Consider the following 24,858-nt stretch of genomic DNA (forward strand, 5'->3'; position numbering starts at 1 on the left):
TCAAATGATGTTTTTGACAATTAATTTCATCCCAAAGGCCTTGGATGGGGTTGAGGTCAGAGCTCTGTGCAGGCCAGTCAGATTCTTCATCACCAATCTGGGAAACTATTTTTTATGGAGCTTCTTTGTGATCGAGAGCAACAGAAAAGAGACAGCCACTGTATACTAAGACAGTGGTTGTCGAACCTTTTCGCAACAATTAGACCACAGACACCCATTTGATAAGATTTTGTCACAGGGTCCCGATTTGATAAGATCTTCGCTTCTATATGTTTTATTACAGAAAGTGTTTAAACCCATCAATAAAATATTCATTTTTGTCACTGTGTTACTTATGGATGGAATTGTAGTGAAAATAAATTATTCTTCTTTTTGCTGGAGACCCATAGGAAGCCCTTCAAGGACCGCTCGGGGTCCCCAGTCCCAACTTTGAGAACCACTGGTCTCAGATGGGTTGTCTGGACTCAGGCTTATAGATAGTGTGAGGATCTCGCAGTAGAGTCACTGCTCCTTCATGTTGAAAGGATCCAGTTGTGGTGGTTTGGTAATCTGATTAGGATTCCTCTTAGGTGCCTTTCTTTGGAGGTTTTTCAGGCACGTCCAACTGGGAGAAGACCCCAGGGTAGACCCAGAACTCACTGGAGGGATTACATATCCCATGTCTGGAATGCCCTGCTTAGCCTGCAACCGCAACCTGATCCTGGCTAAGCAGAAGAAAAAGGATGGATGGATGGATGGATGGATGGATGGTCTAAGATATGATTGTATGGTGCAGCATTAAGATTTGCCCAGGAAAAACAGACCCAGGACAAAATTAAACTAAGTATGCGGACAGGCCTGTGAAAGTATTGGAGTTTTGGTGTATGTCCAATTTGAGACCACTAGGTGGAGCCATTGCTAAATATTTTCTCTGGCAGTAGTGTGTAGACCTGGAGAAGATCGACAACATTCAATTGCCAGTCCAAACTCAAATCCCACTTGACATGACTTTAATCTGGAACAGTTTGCATTTCTCTTGGAGCCAGGTTAGTGGCCAGTCTGTGGCTGATACTCAAAACAGAAGGTTTTGTCTTTGTGAAGAGAGTGAGCTCTGAGGACTGCAGCTTTCCATTTCACCATAACTTGTTGGCTCATTTATTTTTAGGACCTCTTTCCACCTGAATGAAGATCAGTGAAGTGAAGTTAATAACCTGCAGACTTCAAGGTCTTGAGGGTGTGTGGGGGAGTAAATGGATACAGATTCCTTCAAAAAGTTACATTTGATTTTGAAATCTCAACCCAGGGAACATGGTGAATGACCAAAACTACCTTACCCACAATGTGACCAATAGCAGCTGCTGGGTCTCACCAAAATACACATGGTGGATCCTCCAGCAGTTACTTCTGCATTCACTTTCTGTTATTGGCTGACTGCAGCAGCTGTGGAGCTGATATTGTTTACACACCTGTGTTGTCACCATGGTGATACTTGTGTCCACAGCCTTTTTTCTTTATTGTGTGACATTTGTGTTTTATTGTCCTGTTTCGTGGATCTAAGGCTGCACTGAGGGAGGAAGTTGTATATTTATGTAGCGTTAAGCCATATTTTAGGATTTACTCTCGTTGAAATGGGGCACCAGTCCTCTAGGAAGACAACAATGAATTACTTCATTGCCAAATTTATCAATCTCATATCGGAAGCCATGACTTCTCGATTCAATGGATCTCCAGTCTCTACGTCAAAAGAATACAACAGGACAACAACTGGGTGTAAATAAAGAATTTTATTAAGTAAACTACTATCTACAGAGTAAATGCAAGGTGTATTTATCATAAAGATGAAAATAATAATGAAATGAGCAGTGTGATGAGTTGGCAATGGTGGGAGAGAATATGTTATGGCTATACACTATGGCTATACAGCTAATGATACTACATCTACGAATTAGGTTTGATGATTAAATATTGCTATATTTCGACATCAACCCAGTCATGAGCAGAGTGTTAAGACCGGCCTACTGTGAGTTGCGCTGTAGCTGAAGACCCCCGGCTGGAACCCAGGTGGCTGTGGTTGCCGTGGTAACCCTTGTCATCCGTGTTTCTCTGACTTTTCTTTCTCTTCTGGCATTGGCTTCTGACCTGACTTAGGCCTAGGCCTGGTTTTGGCTTTTTGGCAATGTGTGAATTGTTCACGACTGTTTTATCCCCTGGGGGCTGGCACATGTTTCATGGGCGTCACCCATCTTCCCCTGTGTTTCCACTTGGAAAAGAGAGTAATTTTCCACTGAACTTTGGGATAATTTAAATCTAGAGTTTACTTGCACATCCGTCTTCCACCATGACCACAAAACTTTAAATGAAATAATATGAAACTACTTGCACTAATAATAGCAGAGAGGAGTAATAGGAGTGTTGATTTCATATTACATCCTTCAAACCTGGAATTAATCATGATACAAGTGGTAAATTGGTCAAACAACAATATAAATATTTCCAAAAGCTAATAGTTTATAAATGTGGATTACACAGCAGTTCTTCAACTGTAATAATAATAATATGGACATTCTGGATGTCATGTAGTGTGTTACCTTGTGTGAAGGATGCTGACAGTATGGTCACATGAAGGACATTGTCTTAAAATCTACATGTTACATTTCAAACATTCTATGGGATAGAAGTTTGGGGTTAAACTATTGCATAGGAACATCTCATGAGTTACAGAACAGTTAGATATTTAATTTTACATTCATCCTTTGATCTGTGTCTGTGAAGAGAGTTCTGCTGGTCGCTACCCAGGATTGGAATGTGGGTTGTAGTTTATGACTCTTATCTAGAGAGGGGCAGAGGAAGGGAGGTTGGTGTGTGTGTGTGCGTGTGTGTGTGTGTGTTCATGCATGGTACAGACAGGCCAGGATTCACACCTTAGTGTTAATCAGTCCTTTTTGTTGTTACTTGTCGTATACAAGAAACAATCAAATATCACTAGACAGAGTCTTATTGTTACAAACTGGAGATTTTGCCTATATTCTCCAGTTGTCTGGTGTCCATTGGTTAATCCTCTGGAGCTGGCCCTTTGACCTTTGGTCTGGTTCTGTGTCATTCGGACATGCTAATAGCATGGTCTGTTTGTGGAAGAGGGGTCCTTTGTCTCTGTTTCCTATCAATCTGATAGTTTGATGGTGGAAAGAGTCGCAAAGTGTCAATTGTGGGTCCGTAACTCTGCATGTCCTTATAATGAACTTCCTTAATGGCTTTTGACTGATGCCAGGCCAGGTATGTATGCTACATTTATAACTAATCAGATGTAGCACTGGCTGCAAAACTTAATTTATTGTAATTTATTTATCCGTGGTGTGATCTTGTTCCATGAGTCTATTAACACTGACATGTGGCCTAAAAGTGTTTTTTCATTTAACAGTTCTGTCACATCCATTTTTTTCTTCACCTTCGATTAATGGCCTAATTTAACTCATAGGGGGCAACAATTTATACGTGGCAGTTTCATAATTTCCCCAGGCACTGAGACAAGGCAATTATTTTTATAATTGATTTTATAATTCATTAATTATTTGGGTGTTTTCTTTTCCCAGTTTTAAAGTAAACTAAACATTTAGTGTTTCTGACTGCTGGTGACCTAGAGGTTCAGGGAATGGTGACATTTGATACACTGAGGAATCAATCCATTAATAAAGAAAATAAATGCCAGATATTTTTTTTTTTTTAAGTATTTTTTTTTGGGCTTTTTATGCCTTTATCTGACAGTATAGTGGAGAGAGACAGGAAACAGGGAGGCAGAGAGGGGGAATGACATGCAGCGAAAGGCCGTCCGATGCGGGATTCAAACCGGGGCCAACTGCAGCGAGGACTGCAGCCTCCACACATGCCCCAATGCCAGATATTTTGATAATGATTAGGTTGTAGCTTGTAGTTGTAGCTAGAGTTTTCCTATGATGAATTAATACAGCTTTGATTTACTGTCTGTTAACAACTTCACATACAGAAATAATAGTTTTGATAAATCACAACTTTACAATTATTTAGCTCTATTTAGCTTTAGTCTTGAAACTAAATGTTGACACAAATTTCTAACAAATCTGTCATAAACTCAGTTATATAGACCCAAACCAAAACCGTTACCCAATAGTCCAGTTTGTTTTTTAATCCAGCCTTGCCCCCACCCTTTTTAAAAATGTACCACAGTAATGTTCACTCAGAGTATGTTTCAACTGACCTACTGTTTTACTTTTATTAAATTGCATATATAAACAGAGTTTAAGCTTTACCTGAGTGACATGTTTTTCTCTCTCCATCACTGCTAAAATCATCCTTGACCTGTGTCTGTACTGGATAAACAATCTTCTGACCTAAGTCAGGGGGGAGATGGAGAACTTGAAGATAAGTACCGTGATGTGCTGTTGTAAACAGTCACACTCTCACTCTTCATTCAAAGCACAAATGAAAACTCTGCAGGAGCTGAATTCAAGTTTTTTTTTTTTTTTTTGAGCAGGGACAAGATTGTGATAAAAATCAGCAAACATTAGCGGTATAGAGAAAGCCGAGCATCGTTCTCCAGGTGACAGTCTGAGCCCGGGATCATTTCCTCTCTATGCCTTCTTCTGAGGCATGGAAGCCGTGAGCAGCCAGTACAGAGAGTAACAGGTTCCTGTGGAGATGATACACACACACATAAATAACAAAGATGTAAGATCACACTCACTTTTATTCTTTTTCTCAAATAATTATTTTCATTTATTTACTTTCAATCGACTTTTTTGAAAATTTTTCATAGGTGGACAATGTATATTTAATTCACACTCATGAGGATCTGGTTCAAGGCCAGGAGATACTCAAAACCAACTACTGTTATCTGTTACTCCTGTTATGCAAAGATGAAAATATTTCCTGATGACATGTGTAGACAAAGTAGCAAGCTAGTGTGCACTGTGCAGGTCAGGAAAACGTTTATGTGTTGCTTAGCAACATTCCAGTACTAGTCCAGTTGCGGAACTATTTGTGTTGGCGTAGCCAAATAAATGAAACAAATAAAATAAACAAACACATTATAATCTGTTATTTCTTTTTTAACTAATATGGCGCTCATAGAACTGTTGTATAAATTCCATATCACACATTTGGTCATAGGTACACGGCCTCCTACCTGCTGATATTCAGTATAACTTCACTCCCTCTCATGTGATATTGCTTAAATGACCCATAGTTATGTTTTGTTGCTAGGCAACATCTAGTGGTCATACTAATTATGGCAAAGGGAAAAGTGTGGTGACATAGTATAAAGAGAGACAAAGTCCACATCAGGAGGAGGTTGTCGTGGATGGATGAATATGACACAGGAGAGCGGTGTTTGATTCCCATGTGAAACCATCAGTTTATATTGTAACCATGACAACAATTACTAAAATCGAGCCAAGCCACAATCATTATTATAGTAACCATGGAAACAAAGGTAGGCACACTGCTGTTGGTATAGTCCATGTGTTTATTATTGTAACCCTGACAACTGAGGTCTGGTATGCCTGCCTACATAGGGGAGTTATTTCAGGAGACACGCCTATGGGTCATATCAGAGGGATGAAAAAATAACCTGTGTGGTTGTTCAGGTTGGAGGAGCTGTTGCATTTAAAGCATTCTGACCTTTCAGACCAACATTAGCATTCCGTCAAAAAAACACACAGTTTCTGCTGCAGCAGGCAGCAGTCAGCGGTCAGACAAAAGCTCTGTTAAACACACTGTACAGCAGACAGGCTCCTCTGTCACACATGATGTGTATTTGTTACCTGCGATAGTTAGAGTCATGGTCACCCGGTAGAGCAGGACGTCACGCGTTCCACCCTTGAGGTGGACTGGCAGTCCATTGTCCTCCTGTAACCACAGACAGCATGTGGTTAAAACAGTGTATGCTAATGTGTTAGCATGGAAGCTAATGTCACAAAACACAAAAAAAATAAAGGTCTTTAAACTGGATGATGACACAGGGCCTCTTGTATCACAGACCTCAGATAACATCATATTGCAGAGATTCAGTAAAACTGACTGTGACTGCCTTTTGTGTTGTGCTTTGCCAAACACACTGACAACACTGGTCCACAGATGTATGTCAGCAATACTGAGTAGATTTTAATTTCAGTCTGCTGGATGTTCTCCACACAATGACTCCTAATGACTTTGATAACTCCCCAATGTTTCGTCTTTCGTTCTCCTCTGTGTTGTTACCTGGAAGAGTTTCTGGGCCTCTGGGACTCTGTTCCTCAGCTGTCTGGCGGAGCTGCTGAAGGCACGGCCGGCCAGAAGTGGAACTTTCTGGAAACAAAACGAAACAGGATTCATTTTGGGAAACTTTATTGATGATGTCCAACTACGGATCAGGGGAGGGTACCCCAGAACCGATGGTGTCAAGGGGTTTCATTTCCATGTAAATCCTGTTCCACAGCCTTTCATCACTTACTGTATTTCCATTCCTCTACAACACCACAAACCATAACAAACGGTAAATAAAGCTGTGAGTTGAATGAGACAGAAACATCAGATCTGTGAAATGTCCATTTCCCATCATGGTTTCCACATGGTTTACTCATATAATCATCATGGCACCATACTGGAGAATTAGGTCTGTGAGTAGGGGGGCTGGTGGGTGGGTAGGTAGGTAGGTAGGTAGGTAGGTAGATCATTTCACATGACCAGATTGATGAGGAGATTGTCTGTCCGTCCCATACTTGTGAATGCAATATCACAGTAACACCTTGATGTAATTTCTTCAACTTTGGAACAAATATCCACTTGTACTTAAAGATGAACTATTTACATTTTGGTGATAAGAGGTCAAAGTTCAAGGTTGCAGTGATCTCCCAAAACACGTTTTTTGGCCTCATGAATGTGATATCTGAAGACCACCTTGAGGGAATTATGTTCAAGGTAACGGTGACCTCATGTTCTTGTGAACACGATATATCAGGAACACCCAGAGGGAATTTCATTACATCTGGCACAAACTTGGACTTGGACCACTTGGACTCAAGGATGAACTGATTAGAATTTAGTGGTCAAAGGTCAAAGGTAACAGTGACCACACAAAACATATTTTTGGCCATAAGTCACAAATTCATACACTTATGACACAATCTAATATGAAGATAAAATAAAGATGACATTTTATATCCAAAAGGTCATAAGTCAGCTTCAGGAAGGAGAGATTGTCACTATGTTTCCTGCAACTTGGCTCGTGGGCGGAGGGATACAATTCTTGTTCTTTGTGGAGCTAGTTCATTTTGAATCTGTGATGGTACAATAGTTCAACAATGGAAAGACTGTCCTAAATGACCTGTAGGTCATGACACTATGGGATGTGAAAGAGTAAGTAAGTAAGTAAAAATCTATTTATATAGCACCTTTAACAAGTGCTTTATGTCATAAAAAAAAGTATAAAAATGTTCAAAAACTACAATAATAAAAGCAATAAAATGAAAAGGGGGAGGTATTCAGACAGACTATTTTCTGAATAAATATGTTTTCAGCTGCTTCATGAAGACATCACAGGAGTCTATGAATTGCAGGGGTAGGGGGAGAGGGTTCCAGAGTTTGGGTGCCATGGCTTGAAAAGCATGGTCACTTCGGGTCATATGGCAGGATCGAGGGACGGACAGTAATTTTTGTTTAATAGACCTGAGAGCCCAATTTGTCCTATAAGGGAGGAGGCGGTCCTGCCAGTGGAGGACAAAACTGGTGTGATGTGTGTTCTCTTGTTATTTCTGGTTAAAAGCCAGGCAGCTGCATTTTGAACAGTTATGAGACATTTCAAAGAGGTTTAATTCAGACAGGTAAAAAGAGCGTTACAGTAATCTAAACAAGAAAAAATTAAAGCATGAATAATCATCTCCATCTCAGCCACGGTCACCACAGATCTTAGTTTTGCAATGTTCATCAAATGGGAAAGACATGAGCGCATGAAATGGCTGACATGATTATCTAGTGACAGAGACTGGTCGAAACATTTCTAAGGTTATGCTGAACACAACTACTCAATATGTTGCAGGATATTCAAAGTTATACGAGCTTCTGTCTTATTTGTCATGTGTCTGACACGTACTGACCCATAGAGACCGAAAAACTCCTATGAGCAAGATAGAATGAGAACCAGTCCAGGGCAGACTCATAGCCACCAGCTGGTTTAGCCCATTTAATAAAATGAAGAAGGGAAAGCGGAAGGGAAACTTTCTCTGAGGCTGGTATCATTTCTGTTTTTTGTCTGACAGCTGCAGGTACCATATGTGCTCGCACTGCTTGCTGTTGTTTATGGGAAGCTGAAAACGTGTTGTGTGATGCAAAGAAGTTAAAGTCAATTTCCAAACTGAGGTCTGTCTGATACCTCCATGAACGAGAGTGTACAATCATTATATCATCATTATACTCTCACTATAACAGATCAGCCTCATTTGGGAGACCATTACAATCTGATTAGTCTTAATTTTTCTGGTTTTGGACCATTATTTTCACATCATGAAAATAATTGCAGCATTGGTAAAAATGTTCCACAGCTATAAACACAGGACACTTGTACACTTGTACAACCCCAACTGGACAGCTCTAAATACAGAGTGTGAATACTTTATGATTTATTATTGATCATTTAAAGTGGCCTCTAACCTAATCAGACTGAGGGTGTTTCACTCTTGGTCCCTTTTAGCCCTCAAAATTAACTGAGTGATGACTCAGAATTTCTTCCACATGTGTGAGCATTCCAAATGAACTCAGACCCCTCTGAAGCAAGCCAAACTAAGACCACCTCAAGAGGTGGTCCTAATTGTGCTCAGATTCAACCAACAGCAGTGTAGACTTGAAGTGGTCTTGGTTCATTTGGAGCGTTCACACATTAACAGAACGGGTTTGGTTTGAGGGCTGAAAGGGACCAGAGTCTGCAGCTATGCTGACAGCTCTGTGAGACTGGACCGGCTTTGAGCTAAATGCTCACATCAACATGCCAACATGCTGATGTGTGGCAGGTGTAATATTTACCATGTTCTGCTGCGTGGCTGAACTGCAGCTCGCATGTTTGTGTGTGCTTACACTGGCTTTGTGTCTGCTCCTTCTAGCTCTACTTCAATGTTGGATTTCTCTTCATTATAAATTAATTTCTAATTTATTTTTGATAGAAAACATCACTAAAATGTCACTGTCTCCACATGCAGCTACTAAAATAGTTTAAAATATATAATTATATTTTTCATGTATCTGTCATATTCAGATTCAGCCTAGAAAATTAAACTATATTGGAAATTTTATGTCATGCTTCTGGTATGAAGTCAATATGACATCAGCAGGTTTTCTCAACACTTTTCTCTGTCTGCTTTTGCTGGGAGGCGAGTCACGCATGAAAAATATTAATTGATTATATGACGCAGCCATGAGGCATGAGACGCGCATTTCATGGGCATCCCACGCAGGCAGTGTGTCCACTCTAACCCATTAACATGGAGACCAAAAAGAAAACCAAGATGTTCTGAAGCCGCCACGCACACAACACACAGCCAGTGTGTTCCTGAGCTTTTACATGTTTTACATGTTAGCATGGTAACATTTGGCTGAGGCTAACGGAAATGTCATCATTCTGCAGGTATTTGGTCATAAAGCAAAGAATGGACAAATTAAAATGTTGACCTGAAGGTGGGTTTTTATCTGATCGTGACCCAGGGACCACCTTTCTGACTGAGAAGTGACCTGAGCATCACTGATGTATGGTGTGAGGAAGGGGATTGAGATCAGGTGTTTTTTTACCTGACAGACTTTACCAGACAGACTTTAAAGGTGTAATGTGTAAGATTGTGCTACTTGATCCACCTACATAGAGGGCAGCATTTCACCTCTTTGTCCCTGTGCAGTTGTTTTCCCCATGTTCCTTATAATTTATCATTTATATGTGCATTTATAGTTAAAATGTTGATAGCACTGAAACAAATTATGGGTAAATGTAATACAAACAATGTTTTTATTTACATATAAAAATGTGAAAGCAAGGGGATACTACATGACACATGGGTGTCAGGCAACAGCAGCATGAGGAAGGGATGATGACATCATCACAAAGGCAGAATCAGAAAATCAGGTTTATTGCCAGGTAGGTTTTTACTTAAAAGATATTTGGCTTGGTGTTTGGTGCAGTATCCAATAAACATATTAATAAGAAATAACAATAAAAAGGTAAAATACTGCAACAGTCAAAAATATAAATAAACAAAGATGCACATATTAAGAAAATAAAACAATGAAAAAAATGATGTACAAAATTGTTGACTTTAAAATTCCTGCTGAGCAGGATGTGCAAAAGATCACAGTATAGACTGTTCTGTGCAGGGATAATACTCAAAGGTGTTACTGTAATGTGGTTGTTGATTGATGAGGCCGGATTGATGAGGCCGGATGCAGAAAAAAAGGCAGGTGCTGGTCCATCACTGGACCATGAATTCCAGACTGGTCTGGAATTCTGATCCTGATACTGACAAACATGTGATAGGACAATTAGTTTAGATCATACAAGTTCCTTATATTCAAACATGTTAGGTATGTCGCATGTGTATAATAAATATTAGGGATAGATATGAATATGCTAAAATATAGTATGATAAATACAGTATTAAGCAGTGGATCCCGAACCTGCTGGTTCAAACTGGAACCAGCAGGATCAAACTGTCTCTTTGTTTTACTTACTTTACTACGAAAAAAAAGTTACTGATGCATCTAGCTGGACAGCAGCCGCAGGAACAGGCTAAATTCTAGTACATCGCTAAAATGTAAACATCATACATTTATGCCACTTGAAGTGTTTGTCAGTAACAGTTTGTCATTTGCACTAATGATACTTTTTGCTACAGACCAACATTAGATGTTACTAAACTGTCTAACAGAAATGTTGCGAGCTCAGCATCAAACCACATCTACTTACTCACCGGGAGCTGTCTCCAGCGATGGGAAGCCACAACAGGATTTACTTGTGTTTTCTTCTTTTCTTTGCCGTTGGACGTGGTTTCTTGTTGGAGCGGTTCTCCAGGATGGAGATAAAGATCGCATTCTAGGAGCTTTAGCCTTATCTCTGTGTTTCCGTGATGCCAGTCAGGAGCTTTTTTTTTTTTAGATTGGGAGCTTTAAGCGTAACTTCAAGCTCTAGATGAAACTCTTCTTCTTCACGGGGCAGTCTAGATGCTATACTGACTCACACAGCATCTAGTGTCATAAAGTGGTATTACAACACGGTCCAGGACTTAGCTAGTTGGTTAGCATGCTCATTTCAGTAGATATCTCTGACATACAATAGATTGAGGTTTTGGTCATGACATCGTCACTGTGGCTCCTTCACATACTATTGATAGTGCTAGTTCATTTTTTGAACATTTTAAATAAACCAACTTTAAACACTGACTGCTGTTTTTCACTGAGACTTACAAAATGTCCGTAAACTAATATTTCCAGTCCTGTAACATTATGTTATACATATACACGTGACATTAAGAAAGCAGAGGCAACCAAGGACAGACCAGATTTTAATCCCGATAGTCACCCTCGCTTTTATAAATTTTATATATTTGCATGACATTGATAATGAAATAATTAACACTTGGAAGTGTGTTTAAAAAATAAATAAATAGTGATTCCCACAGTGAAACTATTATACTATAAATATTGAAAAAGTCACCGGTAGCTTAAAGAATCAGAAAAGACTTATTTACTTTATAAACATCACAGTCTTTCCACTGTGATCAATCATTTTCATTGCGATAACCACACACTGGACTCATGGTGTGTGAACCCTGCTCTCAGGCATTAAAATCCTGCACTTCCTTCACTGGAAAAAGATATCACCATTAATATGACCGCTTTCAGTCCAAATTTAGTTTGTGTAATACATCAGTGGTATATAAACATAAATTACTATATATAATTCTCTGTTTATAGTTTATTGACCATGAAAGAGACTTTTACTGTTACTGTTACTTCCCTGTCGGGCGGTTTTTCTTTTCATTTTGTTGCACTAGACTGGACATAATCTTAATAATCTTTATAATAATTTATTGATATTATTGATTTCATCTTAGTACCTTTACATTCAGACTAGTGTCCCTGTTACTGGTCCAATCTTGGTTTTAATGACATTTACAGGCATGATATGGAACACAAGAAACTTGCTTATTCATATCCCTGTATGACTGTAACTATCCATCTTTCTGCTAATCTGTGCTCCTCCACATCCCACACACTCTGTCAATTCATTGAATCTAGTCTAAGCTATTTAGATGTGTTACAGCTAATAGTTCTGCATTAAGAAAGCAGATCCTGCCTCACAGCTTTCCTCAGATTTATACTGTTTTGTATTGGGTCCTATCATATCGACTTTCATTAATGTATCATTAACTACTGTGTCTTTCTTTTAGGACTCTGTGAGACATTCACTCACAATGCAACTGTATGTTACATTTTGTTGCTTGGCAACATCTAGTGGTCGTAGTAATTATTACAGGAGTAAAAGGAAAAGTGCGGTGACCTAGTATAAAGATAGACAAAGTCCACATCAGGAGGAGGTTGTGTTGGATGGATGAATATGACACAGAGGAGCGGTGTTCGATTCCCGTGTGAAACCAGAAGTTTATGTTGTAAACTAGCTGTTTATATTGCAACCACGACAAAAAAGACCGTCTAATGTTGTGGAAGTACTTATTTTAACCCAAATTACAATCTTTTCCTAAACCTAACCAAGTCCTGACTGATATTATAGTAACCATTGCAACAAAGGTAGGTACTCTGCTGTTGGTACAGTCCATTTGTTTATTATTGTAACATGACAACTGAAGTCTGGTATGCCTGCTGCCGTGGGGGGGCTATTTCAGGAGACTCTCCAATGGGTCATATCAGGGGGTTGAAAAACAAAATGACCTGTGTGGTTGTTCAGGTTGGAAGAGTTGTTGGGACCTCTAGATGATACCTGGACTATAACAGTAATCCAAACATGTGTTGAGCTTGTAGACCGGCTCAGGACAACTGACTTTCACTTTCATGTTCATCAGATTTTCTTTGAACTGATCGTTATTCTGTGACTTGAGTTTGTTACATGTCCTGTTAAAACACTGAACAGCAGAGTGGGAAACACTTTTCACATCAGCCTCCATCTTGTAATTCTCAGATTTGATGAATTTATTATTCATTATAACAGAGCTGTCAACAAACTGTTGGAGTGTGGCTGCAAATGTACCACTGGAAGTTCCAAACAATTAAAATCCATTTTTATCATCACTACAATCCATTCAACTAATTTTATTGGAGCTGTATGCTGCTTGTTTGGATCTTGGTAACAAACTGCTACAGATACTTAGCACAACAAAAAAAAGAAATAGATTCTTCTAAAATAGATTTACATGTTTTAATGTTCTGAAAAGATATTATTTTTATTTTTATGTACATTTTATGCTGTACTCTCTTCACCCGTCGGATATGCTCTTCTAGAGCTCAGAGTTCCTTAAGGCCCTCCTCCTCCCTCTGAAGCCGACCAATCAAAGCCCAGTGGGATCTGATTGGTCAGCATCGTGCCAAAAAGTTATTGTCTGCCAAAATGTGATTGCTGTCCGCTGGAACACGCACGGCTGCTTAAAGCTATATTGCCCAGTTTATGTACGTCTGCAGCTGCTTTTACCTGAATCAAACAGTCATAATGTATAAATACACACATCTTTATGTCAGTGGTAATAGCAAAGGCATGTCATTGTGAATCTTTAATGAACCCAATCAATAGATAGAATAGATGGAATAATCAATTGATTTTCCAACTATACTGTAGTGGTACATGCTGTATAAGCCTCATGTAGCTAGGCTGAATGTCACGCCTAATTAAGCCATTTAAATTGCAGAAACTTCTATGGCCACAATTGTGATTGTTCAGGTTCAATAAATATTAAAGATTCAGGACATTACTTTGCTATTATCACAGACATAAAAATGTGTACAAAACAAAAAAAAATTCTGAAGTTATGTGCTGTGCCTTGTGTGGGGGCATGCCAAGCTTGAAGGGGGTGTCCAGCTTGCAGGTGGGCAGCACCAACAGATGTATTGACTTCAATAGTACCAGGAAGTAATGGCTGGACCACCAACCAGGTGTACAAAGGAGAAAATTGGGTTTTTACCCTGACAGTTACTCCCTTTGATGTAAACTTTGATCCTTGTAACTCTGGAGACCATTTACATGCACAAAAACCTATATAACACACCATAAGAAAGGTAAAACTCGGAAAAGCATAATAGGTCCCCTTTAAACAAACCTCCAGGCATTTCAGAGTGGTTGGAAGATGAACTTTCCTGCTTTTCTGTAAGACGGATATTTTATTTTGGCGTTAAACAGCCCTCACTTCCTCCTCTGACAATGATATTTCAACATTCAGCTGCCACCTGTCTCTTTAAGAAAGCTGCATGACTGCAAACCATTTACCAAGGTCACATTGGTATAGCACACCATCCGAACTTGACACTTCAACCAATCAGGAGACGGAGAGGGGAAAGACCCCTTCCCTGTGTGAGTCACAGAGGTAAACTGTGCCAAACAGCCGGTTGTGATTTCCACCAGCGTCTGAGTTTGTGGTCTGGTGGTTTCAGTCAATGATTCAGTCATTGGCTTTTAGTGGAAGGAACAAGGGTTAACTACAAAAATATGTCATGGTAATTTTAGAGTGTAACCATATATTATTGGATTGTTATTGAATAAATAACATGTAAGCACACTTTTAATGTTGGTTAGGCTGGTTAGGGTTAACAACATTATATCATGTTGAGTACTTTATGTAAACAACTTATTTCAGCATATATTTTGGAAGTCAAAAATTAATCTGCAGAAAAATGTGGTGGTGCAGAAGTGAAAAGCATCATAAAGTGCAGTATCTGAATAAATGAGTTACTTTCCACCACTGATGACTAGTAGAGAGAAGTATGCTGAGAATATAAACATGTTAGTCTGAGTGTGTCAGCCATTGTGTACGTGCTGAACTGCACTGTCTGACTGACACAGGGCCATAGATGTGTGTGGCTGAGATAAGGAGAGGACAGACAGCGTTTAACCCTGTAGCAGGTCATGTGAGGTGATCCTGCTCTAAGTATATATAGATCATGTCTGTACGCAGGTCCAGCAGGCACAAAAACACAAAAATAAAATACAGCCTCTGACAGTCAAAGTGAAAGTCTTAAACTTCTGTCCTGCACAGAACAAAGGTCAAAGCCTGATCACCTCAGCTCACTTTCCTCTGACACAAATATACCAACTGCTGAATCTTTTCTCTGCCTTATCTGACCTGTTTCACCTGAACTGACTCTAGATGCTTCAGAGAAACAAATAGAGAGAGAGAGGAGAGGAAGCCCTGAGGAAAAAGAGGAAAATAACAGCTGTAGTTACCAGAAGATGATTCATGTCTGTGGCGGTGTGTGTTGAGCTGTGCTGCCTCGTTTCACCCTCACAAGGACATGCCCACACACACGCATACACACATGCACACACTTATCCAGTATCAGTGTTTCTGAATATCTGCCAAACTACGATCTGGTGCAAGGGCCAAACTGTCTGTGCTTGACAGCACTCAGGAAACAGTCACAACAGTCTGTCAAGAGTCTGGCTCCAACATTGAGTCAATCCCACATAGAGTCCCATGTTAAAATTTCCAACTTTACAGCAGAAATAAACAAGTTTGCAGCCTGGTACAAAAAATATATAATATACCCTCCTATATGCCACCTACTGTATATTATCACATATATACATAAGATCTATATGAAATACCCATAGTCCAAGATCCATTCAGAGCATGGATCTTTTGAGGATACTGATGCTCCTGGACATGCAGTAACCATCAATCTGCACAGATTGATGGCAATAAATTCATCTACTATTTTCTCATATGAATAATCCAGGTGTCAAATCAAACATTTCAACAATGTACGAAGTGAAATTTAGTACACCGTAAAAATGTAATGAAAGTATTTCAGCAAAAATATTATCAAATATATTATTAAATAATATCTTTTTTTGTTGCTAACTAGTCTAGCAGTAGCGAGTTAGCCTAGAGAGCTAATGTTAAGATTAGTAAACAAGTAGATTGTCGACTCTCACAGAACTTTTGGTTCGCAAATACATTGTGTTTTATGCACAATTTTTCACATCACATATTAGAAATTGCACAAATAAATCTGAGGAAATTTAAGAGTTGTGAATTTGACATCCTCATTGTCTAAAGCACAAGATTCAATGGCCAAATAATTGAAAGTTGTCCCATTGGTAAAATTGAAATGGATACAATGGATCACACAGATCCTCTAAGTCACTTCACCAAAACGTCAGCAACAACTACAGGTCTCGGAACAGCACAGCACAGCACAACATGGTCTGGGTGGGGACCGGGGAAGAGGCGTAGCGAAGCTTGCATAGGCAGATGCCATTTTAAACTGTAAGCCATCAGACAGCGGTCCAATCAGCAGCCGCCACCTACTAAAAAAACATCTTCTGCTCACCAGCCAAAACAAGCCAGAAAAGAAACAGGACAGATGAACAGCACCACCCTCAGGCAGGGAGGGAAAACAAACAAAGGACCATACAATATCGCCATAAATTATGACTGGAGAGTCATAATGAGAAAAAGTGGTAATTTTGAGAATAAAATCAGAATATTACAAGAATATAGTCATAATATTGTGAGAATAATGTGTTAATTTTAGGTTGCATGTTGTTTTAGAGAGAAAATATCAGAAGCTTTACGATGAGGAACGTGGAGCATCCTGTGAAGTTCTACTTTAGCAGAGGTTTCACTAATAAGGAGAAACTCAATGTGGCCTGTACGGTCTGTACGGTGCTGTTCATCAAGTCGAGGGATAAACAGGGATGTAACCTGAAAATAGTCTCAGTGGCGGAGGCAGACAACCGTGAGGCAGTAATTCTAGCTTCTGTAGAGTAGAGACGTTTCTCTGAGCTGACCTTAGGTCTCAGTGTAGTACCTGGATGCAGCCTACCCACAGGATTTTGTGCTATTGTCAAAGAGCAAGGTAGGTTCTTTTCAATCCCCAATAGACCACAGAAGCAATTATGAATACAACACTTTTTATAGGAGATAAAAAAATGTACAATAAGTATGTAAGGCTCACCAACAGTTAAGGCAGTAAAGGGAAAGATGACTATTTTCTAATGGGGTTCTCGGCTTGGGGACAGTACTGAAAAATATTTACCATAGATAGATCACTAACAAAAGCATAAATATCACTGCAACCAAAAAATAGGAAACACTCACTTCAAGCTTAATTTGAAAAAACTGGTTCACAGCAGAACCAATGAATGCACACAATCCAGATAATAATAAATCACACCTCACACAACATGCCAAAGATCTTTTCGTCTAATACCAGGAAATATCTAATCATATACCTCCCCTTTAGCCCTCCCTAAGTCCCCAATAAATAAATCCAAATTTCCCAAAATGACTGGCCAAATGCCTTATCTTGGTCAATGGCCCACTTAAAGAATAAAATGCACATTTAGATACCACACAAATAAATGAGTTAAAAAAACAGTTGCCTCACTATAGTCTTAGTGCGTCACACCCACAGCCTCCTGCGCACCGCCTCCGATGTCTGTACTAGGCCGGCTGAGCGTAGCGCGGTACTGCTGGAGAGACAGACAGAGTCCCTGTGTCCAAGCGTTGGTCTAGGCACTGGACCCGAGTGGAGGAACCGTTGTCCACCGTGAAGGGCAGGAGGAGGGCTAGCAAGATGAGAGAAAAAGTGACGAATCAGTGGACAGCTTAATGTCAACTTGGACTGACTTGTGTGTAATATGGGTCACGGAAGGACCGTCCCTTTAACTAGCGAGTGATGTTTCCAGGTGAGAGACGATGTAATCGGGCAGTGATCTGCTTGGTGTCCAGAGCATTGAGCATTGAGTTGGGTTCTCCAGCTGTCCAACTTCGAGGGACGTGTTGTCCAAAATGCTGCGCCGCGCGGCCTCTGCCTCCCTCCTTCAGTTTGAATCAATAGGGCGTGCTTCTGGGTCACCATTCATATCGGCCCCCTCTGACAACGTGGGAACAGGACCAACCAGGCTGGCTACTGGTGGGAGTATACCTGACAGGATGCTCCCCCATGACGGACGATCCTGATCAATGAGTCCCTCATCCACTGGTAAGGGGGTGGTTGTTGGGTCGAAAGTGCAAAGGCACAGATTGTTGTGATGGATGGTACAGACGGGTCCTTCCTTGGCCTCTGGTTGGACAACGTACACTGGCTGAACTGATGAACTGCAGGGGTTCACCATCGAGGGGCTAGCTTCCCGTGGGCCCGTCGACAGAAATTCCTTAATAGAACCCTTTCCTCTAGCAACAAGGGTGTGGCACAGGCTGTTCGATTATATTGAGCCTGATCCCAGGCTTGACAGCTTTCAGCCTGTGCTTTCACTTTCGCAAACACGTCTCGGAGGTTTTCATAGTGACTTTTGACCCACACCTCCAAGGTGTGCTTAGGTTGCGGTGGGGACACCTGGTGGATCACTACCGTGCCTTCCATACAGGATAGTGGGGGGTCAGCCCCGTACTGGCATGGGCGGAGTTGTGAGCCTGGAGCAACCCTGGTAGCTTGGTGTGCTACTGACAGTGATTTTGAGGGTCCAGGGACCCCAGCAGGCTCAGCAAGGTTTGATTAAAGCATTTGCATGCTCCATTCCCTTCATAGGTCCACAGACCCACAAGTCCCGCTGCTGCAGCTGGTGATGTAGGCACCATGATTTTCAGTCCCGCCACCTTAACTCGGGCGCTAATAGCCTGTGGCAGCCTGGACAGCAGATTGGCATTTTGGTTACTTGACCCTGGACGATACTTTATGTCAAAAGAGTAATTTGACAGCCGAGCGACCCACCTCTGCTCGACAGCTCCAAGACAGGCTGTGTTCAGATACACCAATGGTTTATTGTCTGTGAATACGGTGAACTGGGCACTCCACAGGTAGTCCTTGAACCTGTCAGTCACCATCCACTTCAGAGCCAAGAGCTTGAGCTTAAAGGAGCTATAGTTCTGGTTGTTGCGTTTGGAAGCGACGGCTACAGGCTATGGCTAGCATTATGCAATGACCCTCTCCTGCCCGTCTTGATCCTGGGAAAAGACTGCCCCAAGAACCTTCAAAATTGCGTCTGTGTACAGTTTGAGGGGCAGGGTGAAGTCAGCATAAGCCAATACGGGGGGCTGAGAGGTGGGTTGCCTTAAATTTTTCAAAGGCATCTTGGCAGTCTGCTGTCCAGGTCACAGGAGTGGAGTCTCAGCCAGCAGTACCCTACAGCAACTTGGTTAAAGGGGCAGCCACATGGGAAAAGGAGGGGACGAAACGCCAGTAGTACCCCACAAATCCGAGGAAAGAGTGGACTTCTTTTGTAGTAGTGGGCACTGGCCAATCGCGTACAGCTTGAGTTTCTCCGGGTCAGTGGACACTCTGCCACAACTGATACCCAGATATTTAACCTCCTGCTGGAAAAAGTGACATTTGTTTGGCTGAAGTTTCAACCCATGGTCAGCCAGATGTTGGAATACAGCCCCCAGGTGGTCTAGATTAGACGGAAAGTCTGGCGAGTATACAATCACATCGTCTCAGTAGATCAGAAGGGCAAGGTGAAGTCAGCATGGGAGCCCAAACAGCGCTGCATCAAACGTTGAAAGGTCGCTGGGGCATTGCAGAGACCGAATGGCATCCGGGTGAACTGGCAAAGCCCAAGTGCAGTGGCAAACACAGTTTTTTCTTGGTCATCTGGGGCAACCTCAACTTGCCAAAGCCGAAAGCCAGGTCCAGGGTAGAGAACCAGGCGGCTTTCTTCAAGCTGGTCAATGATTTCTTGATGTGGGGTAAAGGGAAAGCATCCTTGTGGGTTATTGAGTTGAGTTTCATGTAGTCAACACAGAATCGCAAAGTGCCATCATTCTTCCGTACCAAGACTACAGGTGCAGCCCACGGGCTTGAGTTTTCTGTGATTACCCCACTATCAAGCATCCCCTGCAGTAACGTCCTGAGCTCGGCAAACAATTTTGATGGAACCGGCCTGTTGGGGGTGCTGTCCCAGTGGGAATCTGGTGGTACATAGCCCCTGTGTGTCCAAAGTCCTCGTTGTGGGCCGCAAACACGCTTGTCCACAGCTTAATGTCAACTTGGACTCACTCATGTGTAATATGGGTCACGGAAGGGCTGTCCCTTTACGCAGGGAATAGCAAGCGTGTCATGAACTTAGTTCAGGATGTAAGGACCCAATGCACGACTCGGCTCGGTTGAATCAGCAAAACAAGGTTTTATTACAAGCAATGGTCGGTACACGGAAAGGCAGTCAAACCAGGAAAAGGTATCCAAAACGTGAGGCAAAAGGCAAGGTCGAAAAACAAGCAAGGTTCAAAATACAAGAAAGCTATGACTGTGACTATGACTATGAAGCTGGAACGTGATCTGTGAGAATTGACAAACTGGCGACAAGACAAGACACAAAGGGGAATATATATGCGGCGTTGATTGGGAGTGATTAGACACAGGTGCGGGAGACACAATCAGGGATCAGGTGCACACAGACAAGGAGGAGGCAGGGCAGACAGGAACCTGGAACAGAGACACGGGTGAGTGCTCACAAAATAAAACAGGAAGACATGAAACATGAGGGAGAAAATAAAATACTTGACCGGAAGCATGACAGAGCGATGTTTCCAAGTGAGAGATGACAAGCAAGAGTTTGGTTCTCCAGCTGTCCAACTTCAGGGGCCATGTCGTCCAAAATGCTGTCCATCTTGCAGCGCGCCACGCGGCTTCTGCCTCCCTCCTTAGTCATCTCCGTCTCTGCCCCTGGGAGCCTTGATTACTCAATTCACCATACCTGTGGACAGAAACACAGCCAGAGAAAACACAAAAACAACATTTTCTCCCCCTCCCAAAGTCCCAGTTCATTCAGTTTCAGTCACAGCTCAGTATTTTCTCTCTCTCTATAGATTACAGTACATAGTGATAGTGGGGCCCCGCCACACTATCACAACTATTTTGGAGCTGTTCCTATTCCAACATGGAAACTTGACCCTATCAGGTCACTTAAACTGTTCAGTCTCGTAGGAAACCTTTTGTGTCTAGCTGTTCATCTTTTGACATGAACAATGTTTTCATTTTCATAGATTCTGTATTTTCCAGTTAGGAAGCAGGAGAAGAATTTGTTAGGTTAAGTTACCGAGCAGAAGATGGTCAGCATGTACAAACAAGGTGCCGAACCTCCACAGAGCTCTATAGACATTGAGTTTCTCACCTAATCAGTTTATTACATCCTCCCAAACCCACCCAACCTACATATCTGTAGCATGGTGATCACTCCTGCTTGCCACCTGTGCCAGAAGAAGAGCACCCTGGAGTATATCCTCAGCTGCTGCCTGATGGTGTTGGGAGAAGGGCTGATGTCACAACCAGGTGCTAAGGTCATTGGTGGATACAATCAGTACAGCGATTCAATGCAGCAAGAATTAGCACGCTCCCAAACAATCCACCAACATCATTAGATCTGGGGAGAAGGCACAGTATCAGCACAGCTCCCCTGGAGGGCTTTTTACCTCCACTCAGGACTGGCATCTCCAGTTGAACGAGGAAAGCAACTCAAGCTCCGGGGAAACATTGTGACCACTTTGCTCTGTCCAGATACGGCATGTAAAAATCAAGTTGTCCTGCTCTAACTTACTATCCCTGGGGCAAAACGAATAGTAGAGGCCAACGAGCAGAAAAGGGCTAAAAACGAGTGCAGTGGAAAAGGCAGGAGAGCCATGGCTTTGCTGGCCGTTCCCTATGGCGAACACTCACTCTCCTTGGAGTAAAAGGACTGCAGTGCAGAAAAGCCACCACTAACATTCTGGAGCCTACACAAAAAGGCGTCAATGTGGCTCTGGATCCAGAGGGGGGAGCCATGGATCACACTACTTGCACACAAGTGAGATGTTGATCGCCGCTGGCTGGGTGGCCTGGGTCAGGGAGTGACACTAAACACCCTATTCATCACTGAAGACATGTCCAAGTAGCACCAGAAGGTGTATTCAAACTTTTGCTGAAAAGCAATATCAGACACAAGTTATATGTCTTAATCTGGAGGCGATCTTTATACACACTGGTATGTCAGTGACAATTTGTAAGTTGGAGTTTCTTTTCACTGTCTCATTTCCTACCACTTGTCTCCTCAAAGGGAGGAAATGAGGAGAGGGACAGAGGAAGGGGGAGTGATGGGAAGAATAAAGGAATGAAAGAAAGTAGGATGGTGGGAGGGAAAGTAGAGGGTATGGAAATAAAGGAGGTAGAGAATGAAAAGAGGAAATAGATAATGAAATGAGAGAGGAATCAGGTGGGAATTGAGGGAGGAGGTAAGGAAAGAAGTATGGAAGGAAATGAGGAGTAAGTGCAGGGATAAAGTAAAGAAAAAAATAAGGAGGAAGTGAACCAAAAGAAGAAGAAAGGAAGGAAACAACAAGGTAGGGAAGGAAAGAAGTAGGAAAGGAAGGAAAAGATTGCGTGGGGAGCCAAATGAGGAGAAGGAAGGAAATGAGAAGGGTAGAAAAAGAAAAGGTGAGGTATGGAATGAAAGAAGGTGGTAGTAAAGAAAGGGAGAAGGTAAGGAAGGAATCATTAGGTATGACAGGAAGGGAGGAAGTAAGAAAGGAGATGGTAAAGGGCAGTGAAATGAGCTAGTTAAGAAAGTGATAGGATAAGGAAATAAATCAGGAGGTAGGGAAGGAAAAGAAAGAAAGAAAGAAAGAAAGAAAGAAAGAAAGAAAGAAAGAAAGAAAGAAAGAAAGAAAGAAGAAAACAGAAGAAGAGATTGGATGGTAAATCATATTCATGTTTAGTTCAATTTAGAATAGTAGTGTATTTGTTTGGGACTATTTTCCACAGGGGATTAATCCACATTTGGTGCTCTGGTGAGTACTTGACCAGCAACTCAGTTGTGGGACTGAGTCAGAATTAACTACAGTATGTACTTATGGCTGTGTTACACATTATATTTAACCCTCGTATTATGTTGAAAAAAAATTACATTGATTATGTTGCGGGTCATTTTGACCCTTACTGTGTAAATGCACGCAAAACAGCCAAGAAAACAGGTTAAACTAATAACCAATTTATTTTAGATTATATAAACATTTAGAAAAGTGACATACAATACATTTTTAATTCCAACACTATATTTAAGAACTATTTTGTTTAAGTTTTTCCCTCTTCACAAACACATTTCTTTTTAACTTTAACTTTAAGATGTGCCATTTTCTCAGATTTTTAACGTTCAACATTTTCAATAAGCCTGTGTATATTCTCATTTGTCCAGATCTAGGAACATTTTCAATGTTCTCCACTTGATGGGCAGAATGTTACTGTGTGCTTTCTGCAGATGTAATTCTTGCATTTCACACAACAGGTACTTGTTTTACTGTCCCCTCGGGAGGGACAGACCTGGCATCTTTTCCATTTCTTTTCACCTGTGTCCACTGGATGTTGGTTGGGTGACCTGAGCTTGACCTTTTCAATGACAGCTGTTGCTGCTGGGGATCGAGCTGGCCTGGCTCGCGTCTGGATCTTGGGAGTGACAAGTGCTTTGCCGAGTTCTTCCAGGAAAAGCCGACGTTGGTACAATTTGCCGGCATTCCATTGCTGGTTGATTTCAGTCCACAGGACATAGGCATTGTAAGCAGACACGTCCACAATGTTGTAGAAAATCACCAAAGGTCAACGGGCAGTCTTGCGCTGGCAGCTGTATGTTGCTGTGACTTTGTCCAGATTGTCAACTCCTCCTTTGGTGGAGTTATAATCCAGGATCATTTGTAGCTTCATGTCTTCTCTTTTGCTCAGAGATGCATCTGTGTGCATTGTACTCATTACAAGAACATTCTTGTTTCTCTTTGGGCAGTATGAAACAACTGCTGCTTTCTCAGTGAAAGCAAATATTGAGGAATGCAGAGGTCTGCCCTGTATCTTCAGAATTTCACTGGGAAGTTCTGGCTTATTTCTCCTGACTGTTCCCAACATGGTCAGCTTTCTCTTCTGAAGTTCATCTCCAAGGCGGTAGGATGTAAAGAAGTTGTCACAAGTGATGTTATGACCTTGCAGCCCTTCTGGGTCAAAATGACCCGCAACATCATCTTTGTATACAAACTCTGCACAGACACTCCACTACACATCAAAGTGTCCAGATTTTACAAACCAGTTCATGACCCTAGATGAGGAAAAGTCACCAAATTTCATGAAGGAAAAAAAAGGATAACCAGTACTTTTGTCAACACAAAAACTGAAACGGGTCAAATTGACCCTTAACATAATATGAGGGTTAATGTCACATCTACTGTCACTTTGACCTGGAGCACCAGGAAGCTGCACTGTTGGTTTTGTACATAGATAATTTCTGCACATATACTTATTTCTCAGCTTTAGACACAGGAGGATCAGTTTGTTGTTGGGTTGAGTCGTTTTATGTGACTAATGTGAAGGATCATTTTGTCAAAACTCTTGCACCAGGGGGCACCCCAGTGGTTCACCTGGTAGAGAACATGCCACTCAGGCTCAGTCATTATTGCAGCGGCCTTTGGTTCGAGTCCAGCCCATGGCACTTTACTGCACCTTCCTGTCACTCTCTCCCTGTCCCAATCCAAGTAAAGGCAAAAACCACCCAAAAAATATCTCTGAAAAAAAAACAAAAAAATAAAAACCTCTGACACCTGCCAGGTGGACGAAAGAGTTCACTTCCTCTAAATATACACACATGAACACAAACACACATACACAGACGTATTCTGTATAAAGCATTAATTCTCAGTTTGAGTTTCATTTCTCATTTCT

General features: G+C 41.4%; 1 protein-coding gene across 1 annotated transcript; it reads right to left on the minus strand.

The window, feature by feature from the left end:
- Positions 1-4,453: 4,453 nt before the first annotated feature.
- LOC130168203 (cytochrome c oxidase subunit 7A2, mitochondrial) lies at positions 4,454-15,556 on the minus strand. The gene is made up of 4 exons (XM_056374865.1): positions 15,410-15,556; positions 6,211-6,297; positions 5,775-5,859; positions 4,454-4,642 (listed from the first exon to the last, which is right to left on the minus strand). Exons 1-4 carry the CDS (start codon positions 15,422-15,424, stop codon positions 4,584-4,586), a joined length of 246 nt encoding a protein of 81 aa, XP_056230840.1. The 5' UTR covers positions 15,425-15,556; the 3' UTR covers positions 4,454-4,583.
- Positions 15,557-24,858: the final 9,302 nt, after the last annotated feature.

Source organism: Seriola aureovittata, chromosome 4 (assembly GCF_021018895.1).
Source record: "Seriola aureovittata isolate HTS-2021-v1 ecotype China chromosome 4, ASM2101889v1, whole genome shotgun sequence".
NCBI lineage: Eukaryota > Metazoa > Chordata > Actinopteri > Carangiformes > Carangidae > Seriola > Seriola aureovittata.